Source organism: Scyliorhinus canicula, chromosome 1 (assembly GCF_902713615.1).
Source record: "Scyliorhinus canicula chromosome 1, sScyCan1.1, whole genome shotgun sequence".
Lineage (NCBI taxonomy): Eukaryota > Metazoa > Chordata > Chondrichthyes > Carcharhiniformes > Scyliorhinidae > Scyliorhinus > Scyliorhinus canicula.
In genome coordinates, this window is record NC_052146.1 from 237,700,157 (window position 1) to 237,715,790 (window position 15,634).

Below are 15,634 nucleotides of genomic sequence, written 5' to 3' on the forward strand. Positions count from 1 at the left end.
CAATATGTACAACGATCTCTGCCTGTTTATCCTCCCCCTTTAGGATGCCCGCTACCCGTTCTGAGACATCCTGGACCCTGGCACCAGGGAGGCAACATACCATCCTGGAGTCTCTTTCACGTCCACAGAAGCACCTATCTGTGTCCCAGAAGTGCCTATCTGTGCCCCCTTGTGCCTCCTTGGGGACTTTAACATTATGATTAGAAAGGACTCCCAAATCTCAAAAGGAACCATCAGAAAGGAAGGAGTTGGGAATTGCAACTCCAATGTGGTTCTCCTGCTCACCAAATGTGCAGAACACCAGCTTGTCATCACAAACACACTGTTCTGCCAAAACGTTCAAGGCTTCCTGGAGACATCCAAGATCAAAGCACTAGCACATGATCTGTTTGGACCCATTTGGCTTTCTAGTTGCATGAGCACAGGCATGATTAATTATGTCGAGGTTTTCTGATCACGACAAATTAAGAACATAATAAAAAACTAGCCGAATTGCAGGAAGGCATTGGCAAGTTAGTGCAAGTTGACAAAGAGGTGGAAAATGTAGTTCATTGTAGAAATCCAAATTACAAAATCTAACAGTACGGAAAGATGCAATTCACCCATCTTGCCAGTGTATTTGTGAAAAACATGAGCAAATGAAAGTATACGCTAAAGGCACGAGTCAGCTGCGGGGTGGGGGGGGGGGGGGGGGTGAGAGGGTGGCGGTGAGACCTAGGGGTGTAGATATATAGATCCTTAGAGCTGGAAGTTCAAATAGAAAAGCAAGCAGAATTCTTGATTTTATATGTATGTAGAGGCATTGAATAAAAAAGCAAGGAAATTATGTTGATTTTGTACAGGATATTAATTACTTCACTGTTGGTTATCCCCATCTAGGAAGAAAACCATATGGATAGTACGGTGATGCAGTAGAGTGATCGGTTGCAAACAGGAAGAAAGGCTTGAAAAACGATGACAATTTTTCACTAAAATAGAGAAGGTTAAGGAGATCTAAAAGAGGTTAGATTGGAGAAGATTAAGGGAACCTAACAGAGGTTTTCAGATTTCAGTTTTAGACTGTAAATAGTGAAAGGTGTTTCCACTGGTAGACACTGTTAGGAAACTGAGGTGGTTTTATATAATCTATGTTTGTATTTATGGGTATCAGAAATAAGGTATAGCTTAAGCAAGTTTAAGACCATAAGTCATAGGAGCAGAATTAGGACATTCAGCCCATCAGGTCTGCTCTGCCATTCAATCAAGGCAGATATGTTTCTCATCCCCATTCTCCTGCCTTCTCCCCATAACTTCTGATCCCCGTATTAATCAAGTTTAATTTTCTGTGTCTGTGTAAGGGTTGAAACTTTAGTTAGCTCATGTTAACAATGGTACCTGTACGTTTGTGGGTTTTGGTTTAATTTCAAACTGTGCCTGCATTGTAATTAAAGGTTTTATGATGTGAACACAAACAGAAAGACTATGCTGTTGCTTAGCAGGAGCCCAAACTGATATGCATAAGCACTTGTTCTGTAGTTGGAGCCAAGTAACTCAGAAGAAAGCCATTCTCATTGAAACTGGAGTAAGGGGCAGAAACCAAGTTGCATAAGCTAAATAACAGATAGTTCTAGAAACCAGAGAATGAAACAGTATGTCTGAAGAAGAAGTTAAGTAAATGGGAAAGGAACTGGAATCTGAACATGGTACTGCTCACTGAAATTAAAGAAAGGGACAGAGAGAGGCTCCCAGTTAAAGATAGAGCTGAAAAATGCTGACCTGGGGAGGTTGGCTAGTGGGAAGCCAGATACCTGAAGTAATCCTCAGGTTAGTTACCTTAGTTCATCCTAAGAAGTAGTGTTCTGTTGGCATGGCATGGTACCTGAGAGATTGTGTGGATGCTTGTATGCCGTGGCAATCCAAGGCAGAAGAATACTGAAAGAAGAGATTTAAATCTTGGAAGAGGATCCTTGCTGAATGGATCCAAGAGAAAGCATAGTTTGTAATAAGATTCGAAGGCTTGTTTTTCGAGAATGGGGTTTGGAAACATTTGTGTGGAAGTCGGAGTTCTAGTGAGACCAGTTGGCTTATAGTCAAGCGCCTGGAGGGATTTGATGAGAAATCCACAGTAGTTGTATTGGGTGGCATCTGCCACTTGGTTTCAGAGTGTGGTGTGTCTGACCACAGTTGGCCTGTTGGTTTACATGGACTGGGTATTTACTGAGAACATGAGAGCTTCATACATTCTGTAACTTGTGCTATCCTTAAAAATCTGTGTACATCTGTGAAGTGATGGCATGAAGGAATATTGTATTATAGTGATGTTTAATTGATATTTAATTATTTTGTTAAAAGATAATTAGTAGTCCTGCAACTGTTCATCCATGTCTCTCAGCAAAAAATACAAGTTACAGTCTATTGAGACAGGGTTCTATTCTGGGACCTGACTATATAGTAGTAACATCAGCTGGGGTCGTAACAGCACTTTGAGAAAAAGGAGTCATGATCTGAAGCGTATCACTAGAAGAGAAAAAGGTGGAAGTTGAAAGAAATGGTGTTCATAGAAAATTATTAGAATAAAGAATGTTTATATGAGAATAGCTATTGGAGACAGAGGCATGACTTCATTTAAAAATGAATTAGAATGGAAAGGCCAAAAATAAAGGGCAAAGATAGAGAAAATCACTGGTTCAGTGGATAGGAATAAGTTTTTATCAATTTTCAATTACTTTTGCTTGTTCCAGCCCTTTTGAAATCTTATCAATAAAACTGTAAAATTTATGACTCATTGTCTGAATGTGTTTCAGAATCATACTGAATCAATAAAATTCTGTTTTTATTGTTCCAGCTATTTTATATGAACAATGTCGATGAATATTACTATACTATTCAATTATAGGAGGGATCATAACAGGTCTTGACCTCATTAAAATAAAGATATAGCATCGTTCACGATCATACGATGTTTCAAAACACTTTTCAGCGAATAAAATATTTTTGAACTGTAGTCACTTTTAATGTTGGAATCGGCGCTGCCAAATTGTATACAGCAGGTCAACTATAAACCCCGGGCAGGCCTCCTTTACTAAATGGCAATTGCGAAAAACTCCGGAACTAATACTCCTTTGCTAAGATGATCATCGCTCTCGGCCACCGTCTCCTTTACTAACATGGCCGTCGAATAGAGTCTCACGAAATAAGATGGCCATCGATCTCGGCCATCGAACCTGGCTATCGATTAGCGTTTCCTTTACGAAGATGGCCGGGACCGACTTAATTCGCTTCCTGCTGCTCAGCGGCGATGTGTATTGTGGGAACTAAAATGGCGGCTTCCAGGCAATGAAGAGTGTCAGGTACCCTTGTAGATACATTGCTAATTAATATGGTCTGTATCCTAGCTTGTCAGTTGGACTCTGATAGGTAGGTAGCGGAGGTTAATAAAATTTGGGCAATGTAAGGTTATAGTTGACCTGCTGTATGCAATTCGGCCGGTAGTGCTGCTCCACGATTCGAACAGATCATGAATGATTATCTCCCTCAACACCATTTTCCCCTCACTATTCCCGTATCCTTGCTGTCATTAGTTTTCAAATTTCTGTCTTGAACATGTTCAATGAACTTACACAGCTCCCTGAGTTAGAGAATGCCAAAGATTAACCATCCTCTGTGATCACAGGAAGAAGTCTTACAGGTTAAAGTCCAACATATTTGTTTCAAACACTAGCTTTCGAAGCACTGCTCCTTCCTCAGGTGAATGAAGAGGTATGTTCCAGAAACATATATATAGACAAATTCAAAGATGCCAGACAATGCTTAGAATGCGAGCATTTGCAGGTAATTAAGTCTTTACAGATCCAGAGATACGGATAACCCCAGGTTAAAGAGGTGTGAATTGTCTCAAACCAGGACAATTGGTAGGATTTTGCAAGCCCAGGCCAGATGGTGGGGGATGAATGTAATGCGACATGAATCCCAGGTCCCGGTTGAGGCTGCACTCGTGTGCGGAACTTGGCTATAAGTTTCTGCTCGGTGATTCTCCATTGTCACGCGTCCTGAAGGTCGCCTTGGAGAACGCTTAACCAGAGATCAGAGGCTGAATGCCCTTGACTGCTGAAGTGTTTCCCGACGGGAAGGGAACATTCCTGCCTGGTGATTGTCGCGCGATGTCCGGTCATTCATTGTCGCAGCGTCTGCATGGTCTCGCTAATGTACCACGCTTCGGGACATCCTTTCCTGCAGCGTATGAGTTAGAAGACATTGGCCGAGTCACATGAGTATGTACCATGTACCTGGTGGGTGGTGCCCTCACGTGTAATGGTGGTGCCCATGTCGATGATCTGCCATGTCTTGCAGAGATTGCCATGGCAGGGTTGTGGTGTCATGGTCGCTGTTCTGAAGGCTAGGTAGTTTGCTGCAAACAATGGTTTGTTTGAGGTTGCGCGGCTGTTTGAAGGCAAGTAGTGGGGGGTGGGGATGACCTTGGCAAGATGTTCATCTTCATCGATGACGTGTTGAAGGCTGCGAAGAAGATGTTGTAGTTTCTCCGCTCCGGGAAAGTACTGGACGGCGAAGGGTACTCTGTCGGTTGTGTCCTGTGTTTGTCTTCCGAGGAGGTCGGTGCGGTTTTTTGCTGTGGCGCGTTGGAACTGTCGATCGATGAGTCGAGCGCCATATCCCGTTCGTACGAGGGCATCTTTCAGCGTCTGTAGATGTCTGTTACGCTCCTCCTCGTCTGAGCAGATCCTGTGTATATGGAGGGCTTGTCCTTTGGGGATGGCCTCTTTAATGTGTTTAGGGTGGAAGCCGGAGAAGTGGAGCATCGTGAGGCTATCCGTGGGCTTGCAGTAAAGCGAGGTGCTGAGGTGACCGTCCTTGATGGAGACGAGTGTGTCCAAGAATGCAACTGATTTTGGAGAGTAGTCCATGGTGAGTCTGATGGTGGGATGGAATTTATTGATGTCGTTGTGTAGTCGTTTCAGTGATTCTTCGCTGTGGGTCCTCAAAACAATCTTAAGAAATTTGTCAAAGGGATTCCCCTTTTGTAATATCATTTTGACTTATTCTAATGGTACTATGCTTTTCTAAGCTCAAAAGATTTCTTTAATAATAGGTTCCAGCATTTTCTCAACAACTAATGTTAGGTTTGTAATTCACCGTTTTCTCTTTTCCCTTCTTATTTGAAAAGCGGGATAATATTTTGTCAATCTGGTGGGACTATTCCTGATTCTAAGGAGTTTTGGAAAATCATAGATAGCACATCCACTATTTCTTCAGCTATCTCTTTTAGAACTATAGAAGCATTATAGTGCAGAAGGAGGCCATTTAGTCTATTGAGTCAGCACCGACCCCCCGAAAGAACACCCCATCCAGGCCAACTCTCCTGCCCTGGCCCCGTAATCCCCATTACCCCACCTAATCTGCAATTTATCATGGCCAATCCATCTAACCTGCATATCTTTGGACTGTGGGAGGAAACCGGAGCACCCGGAGGAAATCCATGCAGACATGGGGAGAAAGTGTAAACACCACACAGTCACACAATGCTGGAATTGAACCCGGTTCTTGGTTGCTATGGGGCAGCAGTGCTAACCACTGTAAAAGGAGGAGTCAGGATGATTAAGGGCCAAAAATGAGTTTTACATATAGAGACAGGGGGAATAGCTGAAGTATTAAATTAATACTTTACATTTGTGTTTTTGAAGGAAGAAGATACTATGGTGAAAGGGGAATTAATTCAGAAACTTAAAGGGTTTAAAATTAATAAGGAAGTTAGACAGGCTGTCTATATTTAAAATTGATAAGGCACCAGCATCAGATAGAATCAAGGATACTGAGGGAAATTAACCATCACGATCTCACACTCACATTTCTGTCCTCAACCTATGCAGTGTTAAATCCAATTCAAGCTGCAGGAACAGTGCTTTATCTTCTGATTAGACACTTTACAGCCTTCTGGACTCAACGTTGAGCCTTCTGGACTCAACGTTGAGTTCGACAACTTTAGATCATTAACTCTGTTCTCCATTTTGAATTTCTCTTCACCGAGTTTCAGTTTGTATCTTGTTTTCATTTTATTGCTTTCATAGCTGACCTTTATTCTTCTATTAACACCTACTCTGGATCAGTGCTCTGTTTTCTTACTACTACCATTACCTCACTGTCGCCTTTTGTTCCATGACTCTTTGTTATTTTTCTCTTCCTCCTTCTCACCTATCCCAACCTTCCCTTTTGTTCCACCTGATGCCTCCCATTATGCAAAAGCATGAAACCCATCACATTTCTACCTCTCTTCAGTTCCAAAGACGAGTCATATTGGACTTTAAATGTTAACTCTGGTTTTTCTCCACGGATGCTGCTAGACCACTGTGTTTTTCCAGCATTTTCTATTTTGATATAAGGCTGAGAGGAGATTGTTTTGAGGGATTCAAAATCATGAGGAGCCTGGGCAGAATAGGTTGGGAGAAACTGTTTCCACTGGTAAAAGGATTAAGAACAAGAGGACATAGATTTAAAGCAGTTGGCAAAAGAAGCAAAAGCACATGGGGTTACGGGGATAGGGTGAAGGTGTGGGCTTAGGTAGGGTGCTCTTTCCAAGGGTCAGTGCCAACTTGATGGGCAGAATGGCCTCCTTCTGCACGGTAAATTCTATGATTCCAAGCAGCGAGGGATTAAGGTCTGGAATCGACTACCTAATAGTCTGATGAAGGCATGTTCAATCAAGACATTCAATCGCTTCTCAGCCTTTTGGCTAAGATGAGCATGGGATCAGGTGTAATGCCTGGATCTGATAGTTTCTCTTGCGGGGACCATGAATTGGATTAAATTTGAATTGGTTTTTGGAGCAGGCAAGGAGCTGGATTAGGGGTTTGCCCCTCTGCAGACTCTGAGCTCTGGCTTTGTAACTCTGATAAAGTAATATTTAAAAAAAATCAAGACATTCAAAAGAGAATTAAAAAATTAACAAAGTGCTGTCCGATCCCATATAACAGTGGACATTTTGTTTTGGGTTTTGCCAGTGTGGGCTTGTTGAGTATGGCCTGCATTCTGCCTATTACGAACAACTGAAGGATCATGCTAGTTTGAATCTGCAACTGGATAGCATTTGCTGAATAATCCTGAGTACGCTAATAGCTACAGTAGCAATCAACTTAACATAATCAACAAACTCGTAATGTGGCTCATTTACGCTTGATAGAGACATACATTCATACACAGGGACCTGTTCTTTGCAAACAAAAGGACTATGTTCAAACCTTACACCTTTTTTGAATAATGTAAGAGTTTGGTGAACCTATATTTCCCTGTTACTCGTGATTGGTGACACCTCACCCAAACACAGTTGACTTGCCAGCCAATCTGCACCCTTTTTTGCTATTGTATAAATGATTGTGATCACTTGAAATTTGTCAATCCTGATGAGTGCAAGATTAAAAATTTCAGAGACATGTTTCTTTTTAACAATAATTGAAACTCATTATAAATGGGAACCCAAGAGAGAAATTCTGATGATGGTTCACACCAGTGTTACCTTGTCTGCTCTTTCCATAGATACTACTTGACCTACAGAGTGTGCCCAGTAATTCTTGTTTCTGAGTTGGAATTAATGCCATTTTTGGACTTTGCACATTCTCCCCGTTTCTGCATGGATATCGCCCCACAACCCAAAGATGTGCAGGGTAGGTGGATTGGCTATGCTATATTACCCCTTAATTGGCAAAAAAGGAATTGGCTACTCTAAATTTATTCAAAAAAAGGAATTAATGGCATTTTTACTTTGAAGTGGGTATATTCTGGGATTCCTTCTGTTTTGGTCAGTGATTTGGATTTAGAGTTTGAAGTTATGGAGTTCAAATCTATAGATGATACTCAAATAGGAATTATAGCAAATAATTCTGCGAACCAAAGAATGTTGCATAGTGATTTTGATAAAATAGGGGCATGGACAAAATAGTGACAAATGGAAATCAATGTTATTAAATATAAGGTGGTACATTTTAGATACAAAATATAATGTATATTCTTTGGGCCAGCTGTACCTAGCTCAACTGCCTAATGTTGGATGATGTGGAACAGCAGAAGAATTTCAGGATTCAGGTTCACAAGACGTTTAGAACAACACCTCAAATGGACAAGGCTACTAATAAAGCTAAAAGAATGCTGCTTTTTTGACAAGCGATAGGGAATATAAAATTTGTGAGGTAATTGTGAATTTACATAAAACCTCAACAAGAGTAGTTTTGGGCACCATGCTATATGAAAGATATGGAGGCAATAGAGAATGTTCAGTGCTCACTGATCTCAGTATTGAATATAACGTAAAAGTTGCCACAGTCCCAGAGGCTGCTCTCCCTTTTGAGAGCTGACTGGTGGTGATTTAACCTGAGGATCACTACATCTCAGATGGAGCTTTTGTGAATAACCTCAGCCAGTACGGGAATTGAACCCGCACTATTGGCGTCGCTCTGCATCACAAACCAGCCATCCAACCAAATGAGTTAACCAACCATATACTTATCAACTGACTATCCACAAATAGCTGGGATAGGGAATTTGCTCTACATCTCCTCATCTCCATCTTAAATTTTCGATCCTGAGTGAATGACCCCTAATTCGAGACTCTTCAGCAAGGGAGAATTGTACGAGTTTCAATGAGGTCAGCTCTACACTAGAGTATAGAGGCTCATTCTACTCAATCTCCCCTCATAGGACAGCCGTTCCATCTCAGGAATCAATCTAATGAGGATTGGACAGTCAAGTCACGAGGAAACAAAGGCATGGACTGAGGGTTTCAACAGCAGGAAAGCTGAAGCAGGGCAGAGTTAGGCGATGTTACAAAGCTGGGGGTAGGTGGTATCTGTAGTATGTACAAATACAAAGAAACACTTGAAAAGTTGAAGCTCTTTTTGTTAGGAGATTGAGGTGATTTAATGGTGTTTAAAATATAGGATGGAATAGAACAGAAATAGAACATTTTCAGTGATTGAGGGTTCTCACGGTAGCACAGTGATTTGCACTGTTGCTTCACAGCGCCAGGGTCCCAGGTTCGATTCCCGGCTTGGGTTACTGTCTGTGCAGAGTCTGCACGGTTTCCCTGTGTCTGCGTGGGTTTCCTCTGGGTGCTCCGGTTTCCCCTCACAAGTCCCGAAAGACGTGCTGTTCGGTGAATTAGACATTCTAAATTCTCCCTCTGTGTACCCAAACAGGCGCCAGAATGTGGCGAACAAGGACTTTTCACAGTAACTTAATTGCAGTGTTAATGTAAGCCTACCTGTGACAATAAACATTATTAATTAATTAATTTAATTTAATTTAGAATCATAGAATCACTACAGTGCAGAAGGAGGCCATTCAGCCTATTGAGTCTGCACCAACCCCCCCACCCCCCCCAGAGAATATCCAGGCCCATGCCCCCTCCCCATCCCCGCAACCCCACTTAATCTTGTGGGACTCTAAGGGACAATTTATCATGGCCAATCCACCTAACCTGCATGTTTTTGGACTCTGGGAGGAAACCGGAGCACCCGGAGGAAACCTGTGCAAACACAAGGAGATTATGCAAACTCCACACAGTCACCTGAGGCCAGAATTGAACCCTGGTCCCTGACGCTGTGAGGCAGCAGTGCTAACCACTGTGCCATCATGCTGCCCAACACTTAAATGTAAAAGATTTGGGATGGAGAATCGGAGAAACTCTTTCTAGAGAAAATTGTGATGTTTGAAATGCACCAGCAGATTTGATGATTGAAATAAGTCAATATTATGAAGACCCAATGACTTAGTTCACAAACAAGAATGACTATGTGGGCAAGGTGTCAAATCCTGGCTGAAATAACCATAACATTGTCATCCTTTATATGAGAAGTAATCTTAATTCCACAACTCTGTCCCTATATACCTTTATTCCTCTTTCCTGATGCACCTATCTTGTTAACTGAATTTCATGCAGATACACACACGCAGAAATATCCAGTAGGTCAATTATCAATACTGGGACCTTTGTCGTCTTTACGGCTGAAGACCTCATTAGCTTAACCACTTTGGAATTAGCAATATGAATGTTTAGTTTTTTAATATTGTAACAATGATGGTGCAAAATGTATTGTTATAAAGTAAATAACTTGCATTTATATAGTGCCTTTGACTTCCACAGAAAATCCCTAAATGCTTTGCAGCCAATTATACATTTTATAAATACTTAAATATATTAAATAGTATAAGAACTTTATCAATATTGACAGTCTTAAAATGCCTTATAAATGATTTTATCCCCAGTTGGTGATGATGATGAGAAGATTGTTGGTCAGACTGAAGCCTGCGACATGGAAGCAGTGTATTCATGGGATCCATACTCTGAGATGGAGAGATACGTATGACATGTGGTTGCGTCCAGGCCTAGTGGTTTTGCAACAAAGCTGGATACCTGGAGGCATCATCAAATTTAGACTGCCATTTATCAGACATTTAGTTACTAAAAAGGTATGGTGGTTTATTACAGCTTTTGGTCCGGTCATAGTTTCTACTCTGACTTACCATCATGCTTGCATTAGATCTCTAACCATTAAGTGGCAGTTGTGGGCATCTATGCCAGTTCACGTTTTCTGATATAAATTAATGAAACAATAAACATTTTCTGCCTCCAATATTCCAATTTCTTTTGTGGCTGATCCAATTACCTTGAACAATGTCGCATTTTCCAGTTAGTTATCATAGAATAATAGAATTTACAGTGCAGAAGGAGGTTATTCAGCCCATCGAGTCTGCACCGGCCCTTGGAAAGAGCAACTTATTTAAGCCCACACCTCCACCCTATCCCAGTAACCCCACCTCACCTTTTTGGACACTTAAGGGCAATTTAACATGGTCAATCCACCTAACCTGCACATCTTTGGATTGTGGGAGGAAACCGGAGTACCCAGAGGAAACCCACGGAGAGAATGTACAGACTGTACAGAGAATGTACAGTGACCCAAGCTGGGAATTGAATCCAGGTCCCTGGCGCTGTGAAGCAACAGTGCTAATCACTGTTACCGTGCTGCCCCTCTCTATTGTAGAGTTAGTAATTGTAAGTTGCACCTCTGTCATGACTAACTTTATAATTCCTGTAACAGCCTCCCCGAACAGGCGCCGGACTGTGGCGACTAGGGGCTTTTCACAGTAACTTCATTGAAGCCTACTCGTGACAATAAGCGATTTTCATTTCATTTTCATAATAGTATTGGAACATCCATGTAGTTATGCAAAATGTGACATTGAAAATGAGTTAGGCTTCTATACTAATCAAGTATCAGTATAGATAACTGTTGAACAAATAGTTGACCTCTTCTATATGCACAAAGAACACAGATGTTATGTGCATTACATAAGCGAGCTTAGTGACCACAAAACCTTAAGCAATCCAGAAATAATTATAGATGGTTTAAGACGAGCAATCACTATGTGGAAAATTTTGGCTACATACATGGAGAAGACTATCCTCATATGAAACCGGATTAAAGGAAAAATAATTTGGTCAGGTTTCAATTCCTCATTGAGACTCAAAGTAAGTATTCAACTATGGGAGATTCGCAGACTTCAATTTTGTACAGTATTGGGGAAATTGTTGAGTTGACTAGCCATTGTAATAGGAATGTAGTTTTGTCATCCTGCAAACAAGGAAAGTTCGATATTATTTATTTTCTACATGGCTTTAGGTAAAACGGATAAAGTGTGTTTTTATATTGGATTTAGGTTGTGTATCTTAAATAGAGTTCTCTTCTAAAGCTTCAGACTCATTTTGAGTTACTTTCCACAAGTAAAGCTGAGTATATGTTACAATGATCAAGGGAACATTTTATGAACACGGGGACAAGGTTGATTGGTTTCTGGCCCAACAACTCAGGGGCCAGATGGCTTCTTTGTTTATCTCCCAGGTCTATGACTTCTCCCATAATCTTACTACTGAGCCCTCTGATATTAATTTGACTTTTGCTTCTTTCTATAAATTGAAACCCCCGTCGGATAGCATGGCAATGGCTGATTTTTTGAATAATTTGGACATTCCATCTGTGGATGCGGACATGAACAAAGATTTGGAGGATCCTTTGCATCTAGATGAGATTACAAACTGTATTAAGTTAATGTAAAATGGCAAGGCCCCAGGCCCTCATGGCTTCCCTATTAACTTTTATAAAAAGTTTTCCACTCAACTCGCTCCCTTATTATTAGAAATGTTTAATTACTCATTGTCTCAAGGCTCTCTGCCCACAACGCTGACTCAAGGTTCCATCTCGCTTACACTCAAAAAAGACAGGGACCCTACGAACGTGGCTCATATCGGCCTATCTCTCTTTTAAATGCAGACATAAAGCTGTTAGCTAAGGTGTTAGCTTGCCATTTGGAGCCTTGTCCTCCTGGTTTAATGTCCAATGATCAAACTGGCTTTGTTAAGGGGTACCAATTATTTTCAAATGTACACCATCTTCTTGCCATTATACTTTCCCCAACTGCCTTGACTGACCATGAAGTTGCCGTCTCTCTAGATGCAGAGAGAGCTTTTGACCAGTTGGAGTATTTGTTTACGATTCTGGGTAAATTTGATTTTGCTCCAAAATGAATTTAACGGATTTGTCTTCTCTATACCTACCCTACTTCAACTCTCTATACGCAAAATACTTCCTCCTATCCAGAGGAACCTACTTTGGCGATAGAGCCCCTGTTTTGTGAGTTTAGCTGAGAGGAGTTGTCCTGCTTCCTTTTCAGCCATGGCTTTGCTGACTTGACTTACTTTCAGCCATCAGAGAGAGAGACTTTTATTTTACTTGACAGATCAGGGCTGACTGCTGCTGTCTTTCCTTGCTTCTGTGTCATGCACTCTGACGTATGCAGTACTAGTCCACACTGACCAAGTTTCCAGCTAGCTTTTTATTCCAGTCTCCTGTGTATTCTTGGAAGGCAAAAATCCACAAAACGGCTTGGGATTTAATTTACAGGATATGATTCCTACTGAGGGGATATTCAGCTTCCATTATCTCCACAGGAGTTTATAGTTGATTGCTTAGTGTCTTTGATATATCCCTGTCTGGAAAAAGGTTGTGATATTCCATTGTCACACCACAGCATTTCAGGCAGTGACTGAATTTGCATTGTCAGAGTTTACACCTCAACCATCTTTGGCTTAAAAACACATGTCTTATTTAAAAGTTCTATATGCCCTTATTTAATCTGGGATTTTGCTTCCTTGTCATGCCAAATGGCTCATGGAGACAATAGTTTTGAATATTATTTTGGTTGTGGTAAGTTACGGTATTTTTGAGTTTTTAAGTGTCTGTTCTCTTGTGAAATTATCCAATGTTGGATACAATGCCATAGCTGTTTCCAGAATAATGAGGACATAATCTAGGCTGATCATCCAGTGCAGTACTGAAGTTCCTCGTGTGTTGTGTATTTTACAAGTATATTCTTCTGTAAATTCCTGTTTCTCTCTTTCAAGAAAAATAAATATAAATTTGCTCCAGTGAAACAAAAGCAAGTTAAAAAAGAAGTGGAGATAAAGCAAACAATGACTGTCTCTGAACTTGCAGAAGCAATGGATAAAGATACAGGTAAGCATAAAATGAATGCAATTATGCTAGTCAGAACAAGAGATGTGACATGGTTGTAGAATGCAGAAGAGCAACAACCAAGTCTAGTAAGCCTTTGCTCAATGTCCTGTGCAGCCAGTGAGCTACTTTGCCACCTCACACATCCTACAAGTCTCTGGTATAGTGCAATTCCTGAATAACCATGACATCTTGTGATGTTGCTGGCAGGCCACCAGATTTAATTACCTTGTCTAAAGCAGTACTTTTAGGCTGTTTGCAGTCAACGTTGGGATTTTGTATTATTGTGGGCACCCCAGGAGAACTGGAGACTTGCAGATTGAGGTTTTCCATTTTTACATGCCAAATTGATTTTTTGCCTGTTTACTTCGATGAGTAGAAAGCACAGAAGTGGAAACATTGTCCACAAGGTATAACCTTGGACAAACACCAAACAAATGCAAATGGTCCAAAGATAAGAAAACAGGTCATGGATCACGTTGTTCCTAGAACTCAGATTTAGAGCATCATTAATTGAATTATTCTTGGATGGGATGATGCATGAGGGACAAAATGCAATACTTTATCCCTATTCACTATTTTTGTTGTTCATTATTATACTTCAAGATTAAAATCAGATTCACAGAAAGAAAAAATTCAGTCTGGTTGATGAAAAGGGAACACAGCATGTTGTACGAGTCAGGAAGGCATTTGTCTGTTAGTATTTTATTTGTAACTTTTTTACCTTCAGACTTTATTTTAAAAGTAACCCTGTAAGGTGACTGCTCAATAGGTAAGGGCATATCTCTCACTAATTTGACACTGGAAAGGAACTTGATGCAGCATTAAGATATAAATATTTTGATGTTCTTTGTTCCTGGTCAAATGTTAATTAATGGCTCCATAATTACCAGAACGCTGCACTTTTAAGTTATTGTCAAAGGACTCTCTCAAACGCAGTGTTTTTTATGTTGCTGTCATTCCCTACATATGAGGAGGTTTAGGGGCTGGTTTAGCGCAGTGGGCTGAACAGATGGCTTGTAATGCAGAACAAGGCAGCAGCGGGAGTTCAATTCCTATACCGGCCTCCCTGAACAGGCGCCGGAATATGGCGACTATGGGCTTTTCACCGTAACTTCATTGAAGCCTACTTGTGACAAGCGGTTATTTCTGTATATTACAGTAAATTTGTTGTATTGTCATTGCTATTGCTTCCATCTTCTTCCATCGGGTAGGAGATACAAAAGTCTGAGAGGGCAGGAAATACAAAAGTCTGAGAACATGTACAAACAGACTCAAAAATAGCTTCTTCCGTGTTGTTACCAGACTCCTAAACGACCCTCTTATGGACTGGCCTCATCAACACTACACCACTGTATGCTTCACCCGATGCCGGTGTTTATGTAGTTACATTGTGTACCTTGTGTTGCCCTATTATGCATATTCTTTTATTTTCATGTACTAAATGATCTGTTGAGCTGCTCGCAGAAAAGTACTTTTCACTGTACCTCGGTACACGTGACAATAAACAAAACAAACAAACAAACATGTCGGCACAACATCGAGTGCCGAAGGGCCTGTTCTGTGCTGTACTGTTCTATGTTCTATGTTTATTATAAATTGTCTTCTGTAGTTTATTGTGTAAGACATGGTCTGGTAGAATTTTTATTCACCTTCAGAGTCTCCCAAGGATTCATCTTTCACCCCCTCCTCTCATCTACATGGCTTCTGATCCTTGGTGCTATTCTTTATGTGTATTCAGTTTTCCTGTGTATGCTGACGATATCCAGCTAAACCTCGCTTCCACCTCTCTACTTCCCTTCTAGCCGTCAGACCGCTTGTTCACCAATTATTCTTGTTTGAGCTGCAATTTCCTCCAGCTATGCTTTGGGAAGATCAAAACCAGCCCCAATTTTTAACCTGGGGCTGGTGGGAAGGGACCATTATTTAGTCAATGTGGGACACAAGCAATTATAACTCTCAGTTCCATTTAAATGTTACTGTGCCAATTCCCACCCGAAGCTAATGGGGTTGGAATGGATAAAAGCAAATTGCTGCAGGTGCTGAAATCTGAAATAAACTGCAGGTCACCAATTTGGACT

The 15,634-nt window shown here is 41.0% G+C and overlaps 1 protein-coding gene across 1 annotated transcript in view; it reads left to right on the top strand.

The window, feature by feature from the left end:
• Positions 1-3,285: 3,285 nt before the first annotated feature.
• Positions 3,286-15,634, top strand: part of mtif2 (mitochondrial translational initiation factor 2) — a 52,335-nt gene continuing 39,986 nt past the window's right edge. Inside the window, exons 1-4 of the mRNA XM_038809808.1 lie at positions 3,286-3,329; positions 7,525-7,652; positions 10,249-10,452; positions 13,445-13,556. Coding sequence (XP_038665736.1) covers positions 7,644-7,652; positions 10,249-10,452; positions 13,445-13,556 — 325 coding nt within the window. The 5' untranslated portion in view covers positions 3,286-3,329; positions 7,525-7,643. The remainder of the gene's footprint in view (positions 3,330-7,524; positions 7,653-10,248; positions 10,453-13,444; positions 13,557-15,634) is intronic.